Below are 13,920 nucleotides of genomic sequence, written 5' to 3'. Positions count from 1 at the left end.
CAACCAACTTGCCCGCGTCACCACATTAACTGCATTTTCTTTTCTAGCCTCTACAAAACCGCAGCAAGGCACTTTTCCTCCCGTAGACCTACAGCGGTCATTTCCAAAAAAGTAAGACTGGATATAGAAGCGCAAAGGCTTTTTCTTGCCTCGACGATATTCCATGCGCCCGAAAGAGTTCTCGACGCATCAGTAGCCCCTGTTAGCGTGCGCCGCGGTGAAGCGAAGGAACTGGCCACGCCCACTACAAAACTCGCACAATCTCAGAGGCCACGCCTGCCCCTTACTTTCGGTTGAAGAGCTGCACCAGAGGGCTTCCCTTGCCGAGCCCAATGCACCAGCGAGAGACGGCCATCGAGGAGCTGGCCACGGAGAGTCCGTGCAGGCGAGCCTCCCGAATGCGCGCTCCGCCGAACGCTGCTTCGGCCATCCAGCCGGCGGCCCTTTGCTGCGCCACCGTGCGCAACAGGTCGTCGACGGGCGTGCGGGCGCTGACCACGCGCACAAGGCGCTGCTTCCACAGGAAATCATACGTTCGCTGCCTCTGCACCAAGATGATACAAAGGCAATATTCATCTAGGGGCAGAAGCCTAAGTGCGAACCCTGACACTGAGCAACACGTGACGAGGTTGTTGGGAAAAGAAAAAAAGTCGGCAAGAAACTTCAGGCAACCATTGTCTATGTCGAGCAACAGCTTGGTAGCGAAAACGTGTGCTGTATATAGGCGCTGTATCAATTCTACTATGTCAACAATGCCCACGTCGTCAGGCGTGGGCCTAAGCTTTCTTTAGGTAGCGTGCGCTCGCGCATCCTCAATTAGGCGGACCGTGACCGCAGCACTTGCAACGTCCAATTTAAGCACTGATGTACGCCCGACTGATTCCCAACGGCTGTCATTCTCCATCTCTTCTCCGCTATTACCCAAAGCAAGACAGCTCCTCGAAATTCGGGGAAGTAGGCAAAAAAAAAAAAAGACATTGCTTTAAAATGGATTTCTGATCTCCTAAATGTACCCAGAGAAGTGTCATTGAATTCACCATCTATTGAGCTGCACTATGAACCGCAACCCAGTGTTTGAAAGCGCCATTTTTTCCACGTCCCTTCCTTTTGTTTCACTACGATGATATACTGTCTCTGGATTACTTTCCAGGTGAACCGGTCATACACCACAAACAAGATTCTCTAAAGCTAGCATTGCTTCTGGGAGTAAAACAAATGACTGGAGTCCAGTCACTCAGTATATTTGGTCAGTTATGGGCAATATTAGCATTCTTCATAAACTTCCGTTGGACAGACTTGTTCTCCCGATTTCCTAAACCATACCTGCTGCTTCTTTACAGCTACTCTGACTGCATGATTTTCAGACTATGGCATTATTTTGGACCTTGTCCACCTGCCTTTGCCCCCCCCCTCCATTTGCTTGATCATTGTCGCTTAACTGTTACACATTTTTGTTTCGGCTACATCCACAGTTGCACACAGCCAGCGCTAGGTGCAGCGCCCCCCCCCCCCCCAAAGCTCCGAGTGTTTCTAGCGTAACGATAGCGTAACGAGCTACCGTGGACATGTGGCGGACTATGTTATTTTTGCGAACCACAGAAAAGGACGTCACGCCTCATTTCTTATCTCGCACCAGCCCTTAAATTTATTTCAATTGCTTATAAGTGCAAATTAGATTTGACGGCCTCATACTGTCTCGTTCTGCCTCTAGTATTCACTGCAGAGCTCGGCGTTAAGCACCGGAACACATCCTGGCGCACATTTTGGAATGTAAAACTATCGCGTGAGTATCTCCAGAATACTTGCAGCGGCGCTGCTCTGATAATGCCGACCGGCCGGATGGACCAATGAACGAACACAGCCTGACCACTTACAAGGCCCCTTGTCTCACTCCGCGCTGTTTAACAAGATTAAGCACGAAATAGCCCTGTCTCATACTCTACTCCAGTTCATTACTAGATAATTACTGCTATCGTCCTGAAGAGTTGCTTGTTAAACTACGAGATGCTCTTTACATTGATGTTCCCACAGAATCCGAAAAGGGGACGGTGTATTGATATAGCTCGAATTCTTACCAACACTTCGTAAGGCAGGGATCCGTTTTTGACGAGAACGATGGCGTGTGGCCGACGTGCCACCAGCTCTGTAAGGGAGGAGACGGGTTCTTCCAGGGTGGCCACGTAGAAGGCCGTCAGACGACCGCAGTATACCGTGGTGAGCACGAGGAACACGACATACCAACAGCCTAGCAGTGGCCTTGGTCCTTCCTCAGGAGGTTTGTCTGTAGCACAATGAGTATATGTAGCATCCATTTTCATCCACTGCTAGGGCGTATAAAGACGTTGAAAATGTGACTACTCGGTCGGGGGGCGGGCGGGGGAGGGCATCAAGAAGGCAAAAAAAAAAAGGCGGAAAAATGTGAATTGGCACTGTACAGTGCATTAAGCCAGGCCATATATAAAAAGAAAGATAAGAAAGAGTCCTTGCGCATGTTCACGGGGCTCACTCGGAAACCCTCAATGCCCCTGCGGTTCTGACAAGAACGTTAAAGGTTACAGGGCTCGCAAAAATAATTGCGTGGTGATGCACGTTCTTAAAGACTGTTTTTGCTTTACTAAATGGCAGCAAATCACGAGCTACAAAAAGAAATTCGTGCGGCGCACCTTGTGTGAGATACGAGTGCAACACAGACTTTGCGACAGAAAGCACTCTCCGGCTGCAGGCGGTCCTGCCATCCAACGTCCTCAGAGCAGCACGGGCAACGTTTAAGGTGTAGAGCAGCGTAACCAGCAGCAGTATAGCGCTGAAGGTTAGGGCCCAGACCTGCAACATTGTGCACTGTGAGAAGAAAGCAGAGTGCTCCAGAAAAGGATCTTCATCGAGGTCACGACGTCACTTAGTCAGGTGCCACTTGCTTATTTCTCATGCTCAAGCGGTAATCAGCGGAGTAAAGACTATTAACACACCGAATGGCTTTTCTGTCGTTGTTTGTAGCGGCCATATTTCATCCGTTGGAGTAACGAAGAGCAACGTCCAAGCTGACTTCACGCGATGTTATGAACGCGAAGAATAAGGGGATGCGAGAGACTCGATATTATTTAGTTACGACAGCATGAAAAAAAAACAGACAATGTAGCGCTGTTTCCTGGGGCACTATAACGTAAATATTTTCTAAACTTTTCTATTCCGTCTCTGCAATCAGCCCTCCGCGATTGGTGAAAAATATTTCTGGACGTGTACACAGTGATTCTGCGTGATTATACTGAACAAAAGAAAAATGGTTGTTTATGATTTGGCGCCTTTTCGGCATTAGCCGTCGGCTATCGATCAGAAGTTTTCGGGCTGCACCCACTTCATCTGCCTGTCACGCGACGTCATAAACCGCGAAAACTCACCGCGTCAAAGCGACGTGTACATGTGAAAGATACATTAATACACCGGACAAAACTGTATTTTTCTCTCAATTGCCGCAGGCTCCCCCATTCCAAAAGGAATGAAAGATGGCTGCCACCGATCTATCGCGCACTGGCCACTCGCACCGGCCGGAGAGCGTGGGTTTATTTGCGTACAATAAAGATTTTGCGTGGCCGCGTTAGCTTTCGAGCCCTTTCGGTATGTTTACGGCCTCGCTCTGCCAATTCTTTTTTGCGTTTCGACGGTATTCTTAATCTTCCGTTACATGCCACCGCCATTTTCGACCAGCCACCGCAAGCTTAGTAAGGGAAAGCGGACCAATCGCAGACACCGGCACCGCCCTCTCCACTCAGTTATCGATGTTAAGTGCATTGGCTCTGCTCCATCGAATCTCTCTACACTTGAGCGTGCTTCTCGCCTGTTGCCAGCTAATTAGATAAGACGAGCCGCTCAGCGTAGGCATTGTTATGCGTTCTTAAAACAAGCAAAAGTGACCTCCTATAAACGAGGAGAGCATTTGATTGGTCTGTTTAGACAACCGTGCGGGTCACCGCCTGATGCTTGCGTTGGCGGTTACGCAAATTTGACATCAGGAGATTGGAATAAAATCATATTGGAATAGGTTTGTGTTATGGGACCCTTGTTGTGCAGCAGACCCAATGAGTCGGCATCTATATACGGAGAAAGTTTGTGTGAGCACACAAAGAGTCGAAACACGAGTACACGAACTAACGAGCGAACGAACGAACACACATCCACACCCACACACAAACACACGCAACCGCGGGGCATACACATTATACCAAGCCTTTTGTTAAGCGGAATTGCTATCCATTAGTGAGTACGACGGACGCCTTGATCGCGTCATGGTTTCAGAGGCAGCATGCGCAAACGTGCATAGCGTAATTCGAATCCATTTTCTCCGCAAGCGCTTACTTCCTCGTTACCATGCGGCCGTGGATGCGCGAAGGCGAGCTTTCTGGTTCTCTTCTTTTTCTCCCCCCCCCCCCCCCGGTGCAACCGCTGCCACGGATGGATCGAAGGGTGCGTGCTATGAGCTTCTTCTTCGAAACGGGTAGGCGGGTTGCGCCACCTAGCTCTTGTTCCTGTTTCGCATATCTCTTTCGAGACAAAACACACGCAAAGAACTCCCAGCACCGACCTTTCTGAACCAGTACTGGGAACTTTGTTCTTGTACGTACCCGTCGTTTATGGTCTCCCTACTTTTCTGCCACCAAACCTCCATTTGACTATTAGTAATCTCTTTTGGGGACATGTCTACCTTCCCCCTACTCTAACAGAACCCAAGGGCTTCAAGGACGCCAGAGCTTTGTTCTTATTCTAATAAAATGTGTTATGTAATTTCTAGCTTTACAGCAGCAAGCACATCTATCGAAATGACTAGGTTGATAAGGTATATTTCACTACAACCAATTTTCTATAAGAGCATCATACGCACTAATTTTCGGGCTATAATTCCAGAGGAAAGTTAACAGATAAAGAAAAAAATCGACCTAACCATTCATATGCTGGAGGATTAGCCAGCCAATCTGCTTGTGCCGCTTGGACGCAGACTCGAACGACGACTTAGGTCGACGCTTACGAGCGGCTTCCAGTGCGCGATCGTCAGCGGTAGCTTGCGCTTGACGCTGGCGATTAGACTCGTATCTGCTCTCGCTGACGTTCTTTGGAGGCAATGTCATTGGTCACATTTTCAGCTTTCGCACGGCCAAGTTCTCGTTGGTTATGGTAGCGTCTCTGCTGTCGACGCCTCTCCTTGTATACGGCTTGTTATTTGGCCGCGCTCACAATTCGTGGTCTTCCCATGTTTCGAATTTTTGTTGGAGTTGCGACTGTTTCAAAGGCCTACGTCTACAATGCACAATCTGGTTCTTACACACCGCGGCGCAAACCCCCGTGTGCTCTCGCCACAACTGCCGCGCCTTTGTATTAAGGGGCGACGAGAGCAGCCGCCGGAAGCAATGGAGGCCAGCGAGGGTGCATCTCACCCCCCCCCCCCCCTCTCCGCAGGGGCGGCGCGCGGCGAACTCACTTGTCATTTCTTTCTCCTGCGCCGTACTATCGTTCGTTATCTTTTTGTTCACTTTACGGACGTTAGCCAGCCTAAATACCCCCCCCCCACGAGACCACACAGCGCCGCCATCTTGTTGTTCACCTTACGGACGTTACCCAGCCCAGATACGTCCCCTACGAGACCACGCATACTGCTCATTCATATTGGTCCATCAGGTAAACAGCTTGGCTCTAAAAATAAATGAATAGAGGGGCAGGTCACCGATGCGGGGAATGGTTTGAGTACAGTCCAGAGCCCAGGCTCGCTGGTTCCACGATAGTACACGAACGTGACAGCGTCGTCTAGGATCAACGTGGTGAAGTCTACGAGGGCGTCGCGTGCCGTCGTCCTAGAGAGGTCTCCCACCGCGACGTCCGCCACCTGAAATGAATGCCGGCGAACCATGACCTCCTGGTTATCACATGAAGCTATAACCACTGAGTTACCGCGGCGGGCATTCTTAAGGGGTCACTAAAGAAACGCTGCCAACGTTAACTGCGAAAATACCATTCTAGAATCCTCAAAGCGTTTGTACCGTGCCAGGAATAGACTTAGCTTACGAGAAAATGGCGTCTTAAGGATTCGCGTTTCTTTCGCGTAATTCAAATCACCGGCCGCCGAGCGGGGAGTGATGGTGCTGCATACGCCTTCACAGACTTTTACTGCTGTCGGTGAGTAAGACGGCGCCCGATAGACAGCGCTATTGTTCTTTTGCGCAAGACGCAAACACGCGGCCATGGAGAAACCTAGCCAAGACAGAGCGTTGAATTCGCCGCGGCAGCTGCTCTTGGCCAAGTGCCGTGGATCGTTCGCGAATTTCGCGTCATCACATGGACGTGGCATTCTCTGGTACTTGCAGCGTGTGTAGGTTGTGGGAGCCAGCAAAACCAGGTAACTGCGATTTAAATCTGCGGAATGTTCCTTACAGTTTCTCGAGTTACTTCCGATGTTCGCAAAGTGCCCAAATGCGTTCCCATCTCTGCTACTCGTCGCATTGTGGAAACTGCGGGAGCTCTCTTAAAAAAAAATTCTACACAGTGACACTGTCTTTCTTTCTTGAAATTTTACCAGTGCCCTAATTCTAGGTCACTTCAAGGCATTCGAGAAGAAGCTTGCTGCAGAGAGGTCTCGAGAATGCCGTGACGTGATTAACTTCATGCAAGGGCGCTAAGGGCTTTCAACACAGTGCTTGGATTGCAAGCCATGTGTTATCCTTGTAGAATAACAAAGCGTTCGCACTATGGTTCAGGAGTTTTGCTTTTCTAATGCGGAAATAGTTGCCCAGCAACATGCAACTTTTCAAATATTTCCTCAAGGCATCCTCAGTATTGAATTAGATACGGCGCAGCAAAGCCCACCTTGCGAGCCACGTCCCCAATGACTCCCACGTAAGAACCGTTGGGGAGCTGCGCGAAGTAGTAGTGGTGTTCAGGATCTCTGCTTTGGTACCTGCAGGAATTAGGTTAGTTTCGATACGTTTGTTCCGCTTACTTTATATCAATTTCTATATGTACAGATGCATCCGATGGGGCTCAGTTCAAACGCAGATCTTTTTATATCTGGCAAAATAAAGAATTGTTTTGAAGAATAAATTATTAATGAGGGTTTCGAGCTGCCTTCATTGCAGAAATCACCTTGCAGGCAGGCAATGATGGGCGCGAAATCGCGATTATTGTTCACATATTTTCCTTTAGCGTTAGTGTTTTCTTGCTGCATTTTCTTTTCGCAAGCAATATTCTCCAAACTTAGGCTTCAGAAAAATCATTTAGGTTTGACAAGGCGAAGGATTGTAGAGCATCTTGCAAATGAGAGACAAGAACGGGGCAGTTTAGATATTTCTGATTAAAGAAAGATGAGACAAGTAATAATTAGTTATCTCAGATCTTGTTCTAATTCCACACCTCGTACATTACTAGATCTGGTAGTTACCGTGAACCATGCGATAAATATAACTAGCAATATGTTGTCACTTTATTGACGTATTCAACAAAATCTAGCGAGTTTCGCTGTAAGCGAAGTTCATCCAATGAAAAAAAGAAAAACGAAATGGAACTGTGCGTCACCTGAAGGCCAGAGAATCTGCGAGGCAGTTGAGGACATCGAAGACGAAGCCGCTCCACCTCCAGTCGTCTTCCCCTTCCGGCGCCTTGCGGACCGGATAAAGCTGAAAGCAACGTATTAACTGAAATTATTGAAACGATAATCAACGGCGCCCTCCTTTTTTTGCATAGAAGGCATAACGGTTATAACATATTTCCAGGCGAAACCTCTCCTCGGCGGCATCCTGCTGCGGCACTTTTGTTCGCTTCGTCTGTGGAATTACCATAATTTATGAAGACGCCTAAGTTATTTCATTCCCATGAGCTTCTGGCTTGCGCACTAAAAGAATATGACGCAGTGCGTCAACCCCACTCTCCTTAGAGCTTTCTTTATCTTCATGTACCTTTAGTGTTGCTGTCAGGGCACACAGCAATAACGAAACAGCGGCGTCTAGATGTATCTTTGCGCTTACCCGTCTTAAACAGCAAGGTGGCGCTCATTCATTCAGAAATATTCGCGCTAAATGTATTTCGTCAAGCCTCGCGCCCGCAAAGCAGGAAACAAGATAGCGGATCGAGCTGGCAAGAATGAAGATCCAGTTGTACAATTCCTTCTGGGAGAAGTTACATAGAAGACTGGTAACGAAGCTAATAACATCTGCTGCTGCGGCTCAGAAGTGACCCGATTCATCAGGGCTAATATATTAAACCGAGAGCGTTAAGAAAATCGATAGCCTGTAGCAGAAAATCCGGCGTGGGCGCCCGTCGTCCGCCCTATTATTTCCGAACCGTGCATACCCAACCGTGTATACCCAACCAGGAAGGCCCTCGGTGTAGCCCAATGAAGTTACTGAACTAATTGAATTTCTCAAAGTAAAATGAGTCAGAAAGATCGTAAAGTAGGACATAACGCGCGACCCACAGACATAGTAGCGTCGGACTGTAATCTGAATATACAACAAATCATAATCCTCTTACGCCGAAACTGAAACACAGACCCCTTGTAACGCGATAGCGTTTTCGAGCTGCCGTATGAGCTGTGTCTTAGTAGGAGCGGTGCGGCGCCCTCCGTTCCTTGCACACCATTAAAAAAAGAACCACAAAACTTGCCTTCGTCCATAGCGTTCGCCGTCAGCGTTTCCCGATGAACATTACTGTTAAATAAGCTGCAGTTGCCGGGAAGCGTAAGAAGCACTCAGGGATCTTTGATGGCTATCGCGTCCCATTCTTAAAGGCGAAGCTTAAGCGTCCTCCAGTTTTTGCAGCCAGGCTGTTTATGGGGACCCTGTGCAGTCTTTGTCGGAACTCGCTAAAACTATCATCATCAGCAATGGCTCGAGCGTCGTCGTCTTTTTCCACGGTTGGCTCCGTTGCCACTCGTCATTCCAGCGTAGAATTTATCTTCTGTCGTCGTAATGGCGAGGCCGGGTTTATGGGGGTATGAGCCATTGCTTAAGGGGTTATTAACCATTCATTGTCGTACGTAACGGGCAGATTTGATTTTGAAGCGCAAGGCTGTGATTGCGAATTGTAAAGGCCGTCATCTACCGTCAAATCAAGAGCAAACAACGCGAGATGCAACGTCTCCAGACAAAGCACTGCAAGCGGAGGAGGCACACCGGGCAGTGCAGACACAAGAGAAAACAACTCAAGATCAAGCGGGAGAAGTGACAACACAAGACCGAGCAAATGCAACATTACACACAAAATGAATAAAAAAAACAATCAGGCGGTTTTCATTTCATGCTCTCGTTACTGGCGCGCAAGAAAAGGGCGGAGCAACTTGCACGCGAAAAATAAAGCATGGGAAAACACAGAAACATCACGCGCAGAAAGAAAAAAATAGAACACTGTGATAACTGCAAAAAGAAAAAAAGAAAAAGAAAGCACCGGAAACCATGCTCACCACGCGAAGCACGCTAAAGCGAAAGTGAGGTGAAAGAATGGTGAAACAAAAAAATTACCATATAGGCTGCTTGCGAAGTTTGGCTGGCATGCATGGTTTAATGGTCGGTGTGACTAACATAGCTTTGCTGCTCGACCATCTTCACGGACCGGAAGGGTGGTTATTTATGAGGTGCAATTTAACCCCTGCAAGTTCTATAGGCCCTAGACATTTAACCCCACCATCCGAACTGCATTTCTATACCTTGGTTAGGCGTTATACGAAACGCTTAGAATGTTTCGCCAGTGTGGTAGGGGAAGCAGATGTGGCTGAAATTTGGTTTCCTTGGGATAGGCAGCGTGAAATTTCCGATGCGCACTAAATGTCTAAAGTGTGTAGCCCGATAAGGAGCTTTAGAATTGCCGAATACTCGCTTTCTTTTTTTAGAGCGCAGCTCTTTGGCGTCCGTTCCTGGGTTTCGCGTCGTCGTCGGCGTTGTCGTCGGCCTCGTAACCAGCTCCGCCCCCCTTTCATCCCCCCAGCGCTAGCAGCGACCGACTGATACCGCTGGATGCCGCTGACGCCGCTAGAGAGTCAAGATAACGTGACTGCATAGAACACCGTCGCCGCCATGCAGAAAGAGGAGGAAAGGCCCCCCCCCCCCCGTTCTTGTGTGGCGGATAGGGTACTCTTCAGTTGCCGACGCGCCGGTTATTTCACGTAGGCCCCGGCACGTCGACGAATACGTGACCACCTTCCCACGGCTAGACCTGGTTCTTAGCGCTGCGGAAGCGAGGGTATCATATTGTTTGTGTCGGCATCGGCGGCGTTGTCCCTGAAACCAACTCCGCAGCTGGGGTTGACTCACTATCGGCGTCAGCGGCATCAGTCAGTCGCTGCTATCTCTTCCCTCCTCCCTTTATCGTGTTGTCCGCTTGCTGCGCGCGCTTCTGCCCCCATCGTTTGCCGCTGGGTGTACACGCCGCCCCCCTCCCCCCTCTTCCTGCGAGTCTCCGGTTGTCAAAGCGCCGGCTCGAACTTAATTCCTTTCTTCGCTCCTCCTCCAATGCAACCCCTGTGCGGTGGCAATCAGAGAGCCAGATCGGTGGCGGCGGATCTGTATATGTGCACCGCCCGAGCCGAAATTGCCGCTGCCGTTCGCCCTGTGCTGTGGCAATCAGAGAGCCAGATCGGTGGCGGCTTGACATAAAGACAAACAGCAATTTCCTAACACTTATGCGGGAGAACATCCCGTTCCTCTCGCTCGTAACGCGTCCCACGGCTGTGACAACCTCGCGAGGCACTTGTATAGATCTCGTCTTTGAGAATCAAGCATTGGTGTACCAAGTCGAACATATATCAGCCTATTTCTCCGACCACAAAGCTTCCTTCATGACTGTCAAGAACTGTTAGTGGAGTCTTTGTTAAAGGAATACGTGTGAAAAATAAAAAAAAAATTCTGTGATAGCGCATACATGTGTTGCTCGATTTCTTTGCCTCAATCTATCGAAAAGGTGAAACAGCTTATTTGCTGCGCTCAAATTTCGCATTAGGAAGTAACGTAATCGTCGGTACTTTTTTTTTTAAGAGTGTTATCCGAAGTACATACATTGTTTATCCGGCGTACCGGAAAATCTAAGCGTGGCGAAAGTATTAAACTATTATGTGGTATGAGAGTGAGGTGCAGGCAACTCAGTGTAGAATAATTGCAGCATTTGAAGAAATTACTTGTAAAAGCACAAGAAAACGTTTTAAACTTGCATCACGAATAGGATAGAATGTTCTCGCCATGTACTGAAAAGAATTAAGCGTGCCACGGTGCTTAGTGTAATCAGAGGGAATATGAACAATCTCATGCGTGAACAACACGAAAAGTTTGAACTGCGTGAGTTCTTCAGTCTGTGCATAATATTACTCATAGAAAAGAAGGAGAGCATTAACAAGCTGTCGCACGCAATGATTCTCATTATCCTGAGAGAACTGAATGTGGCAAAATGTTCACATTTCGCGAAATTGAAGGAGCGTTAAAGGTAATGTGCAGCAAAAGCCTAATGTTACTAAGAAAATTAAGCACTCTATTTATGGTTGCCGAATACAGGTTTTCTTTATATTCACGCAGTAGGTTTAAGGGTTTGCTTGCATCTTACGGGAACTGCAACTGCTAGTTAAAACTCGATCGTGATGGGCAAGGGAAGTGTAAAATTAGCAGGAATATTACGTCGGCTGTAGTAAATTATTTATTCAAAGCTCAGGTCAAAGCTTCGACGCGAAAATTTTCAGCTCCATATTAATTCCTGCAAATCCTTTCAATCGACATGGCTGGCTTATCCGCACCTTACCAAACGCGTCATATTTTCCTGGGGCTATTTCTGTGCGTGGCGAACACCCACTCAATGTAACGTGGTAGTCAGAGCTCGAGTGGCTGAGGCGACTAATTCTGATTTCACGAGGAATTGCACTATAGCGAGCACAGCGCTCACGCCAAGGGAGACCACTCTCAGGGTCCTGTCGTAGAGCTGGTTGGGATACGGCTCGAATAGCTGCGCAGTCGGATCGGCCACACGGTTCCAGCACGTGCTTCCGTTCCCGAACGATCGCAAGGAGTACAGCGCCACTTGAGTTTCCTGCAATTAGAGCAAAAAGGAACGAATAACGAAGCGTTCATGCATTGCAGAACGCCACATATGAATGTGAGACTCCGACGTTTCTTTGATAAAAACAATAATTAGTGCTCGACCAGAGCACACAATGTATTTGTCATACGATTCGATTTGCCTATGCAATGATTATTTTAAATCTGCACTGAAACGCTTTTCGAACATAGTAAACAAGAACGTTAAAAAAAAGAACGTTGCCGATTTGGTAGCGAGCCTCCGGCAAGCACGTGCGCACTCCAGGCATTCACACACTCGTGTTAACAGCTGTAAATGGTTGTTCGCTCTCGCATCCGCAATGTGTGATCGGCGAGGTGCATCCGCAATCAAAAACAGTTGGCCGGCCAACACTATTGGATAATTTCGTGATCGCGAGAACAGTGCCACTAATACATTACTGATAATTTTGAGATAAATGAGTGAAAAGTATTCATGTCTCCGATCTAAAAAAAGACATGTAGATAATTTCATGTTTGCACTGCGCGTAGCTGCGTCTGCTGCTCGTGGCCTCCGAGATGGCAGCCGCATGCTGCGTACCGCACTCTACCGCGGCCGCTACGAGGTGCCGCGACGAGCGTTTTCGCAGCCGCGACATTCAATTTTTGGCCGGGGCGTTGCCCTCTAGGCGTTATCACTGAGCAGCTGGTGCAGCTTCCAGCCCACTGGCGGAGACGAAACCAGATAGAAAGCCGAGTATGGCTGTGATAACTCCACTTATAATGGACGGATTCTCAAAATTTTTGCGCCATGAGATTCATGGGACGACGTACTATAATAGCGAGGCCATCATTCCATAATTAGTTATAAAAGTGTCTCGAAGCACGTTTTAAGCGCGGTGTATCGACATTTCTTTTTGCAATTCCCTATACCACTCACAAGGCTCTGCCGAAAAACAACATTGTTGCGAGCATTGTGCATTCAAAGAAGATTGCCGTCAATACTCGCAGCGGTAGTGCATTGGCTATTACGTTGCACTACTGAGCTCGAGGTCACAGGGTTGCTCGCGGCCACGGCGGCCGCATATCAATGAAGGCGAAATTAAAAAAGAAGAAACACTTGCACTGCGTCTTGTAGTCATCTCTCTGTACTTCTGTCCTCGTCCTCTTGCACATTTGTCACATTGAATTCATTCCGATTTGACGAACTTTCAGTAATTCTAGGGGTGCTTAGATTTAGGGGTATGGTGAAGAACCCCAGGTGGGTCAAACGTAATCCGGAATCCGTCACTCATAATCAGATTGTGTGCGTCATATTTAGGTCGTGATTTTGGTACGTAGTATATATATTGTCACGTGCTAGTGAGTGTGAAGAAAGCAGCCAAACTGAGAAAGAGGAAACTGTTATGAGAAAGAGGAAAGAGGTTATTGGGCGAACTTGTGCCCTCAAAAACAGGCTTCACTCAAAGAACGGCGGTAGCGGCAAACAGAGTCGGCGATCGTCGAAAATCTGATCAGCGGGTCCAGCACGTCGGCTTTTATACAGCAGTCATCGAACGTTCCAGACTAATTGTTGGGACCCACGTGCCTTCCGCAAAGTTGTACACATTCGCGTCACGCGATGAAATCAGATAACACAAGGTTCGCCGACAATAGACAGCGGATAGAAACATCGATAACTTTCCAGAAACTTCGGATACAGGCAGGCGCGTCCCGCGCTGTGCGATAACTTTTCTTAGGCGGCGAAACGTGGTCGCCCGATAAATATAAGTACACGTGTCAATATATATATATATATATATATATATATATATATATATATATATATATATATATATATATGTGTATATATAGTAATTGACAGTCTACATCGGACATGGCTATTTCCTGTAGATGCAGCAACACGTGCATTTCTATT

The 13,920-nt window shown here is 48.0% G+C and overlaps 1 protein-coding gene across 1 annotated transcript in view; it reads right to left on the bottom strand.

Annotated features, from left to right (window-relative positions):
* Positions 1-13,920, bottom strand: part of LOC142591481 (glutamate receptor ionotropic, delta-2-like) — a 36,114-nt gene that overhangs the window by 3,130 nt on the left and 19,064 nt on the right. The window contains exons 4-10 of the mRNA XM_075703810.1: positions 11,893-12,036; positions 7,552-7,652; positions 6,847-6,937; positions 5,711-5,869; positions 2,664-2,823; positions 2,076-2,281; positions 288-544 (exon numbers count right to left, since the gene is read on the bottom strand). Of these exons, the coding sequence (XP_075559925.1) occupies positions 288-544; positions 2,076-2,281; positions 2,664-2,823; positions 5,711-5,869; positions 6,847-6,937; positions 7,552-7,652; positions 11,893-12,036 (1,118 nt within the window). The remainder of the gene's footprint in view (positions 1-287; positions 545-2,075; positions 2,282-2,663; positions 2,824-5,710; positions 5,870-6,846; positions 6,938-7,551; positions 7,653-11,892; positions 12,037-13,920) is intronic.

Source organism: Dermacentor variabilis, chromosome 8 (assembly GCF_050947875.1).
Source record: "Dermacentor variabilis isolate Ectoservices chromosome 8, ASM5094787v1, whole genome shotgun sequence".
Lineage (NCBI taxonomy): Eukaryota > Metazoa > Arthropoda > Arachnida > Ixodida > Ixodidae > Dermacentor > Dermacentor variabilis.
Note: the sequence above shows the minus strand (reverse complement) of the source record. Positions and strands in the feature narration are given on the sequence as shown.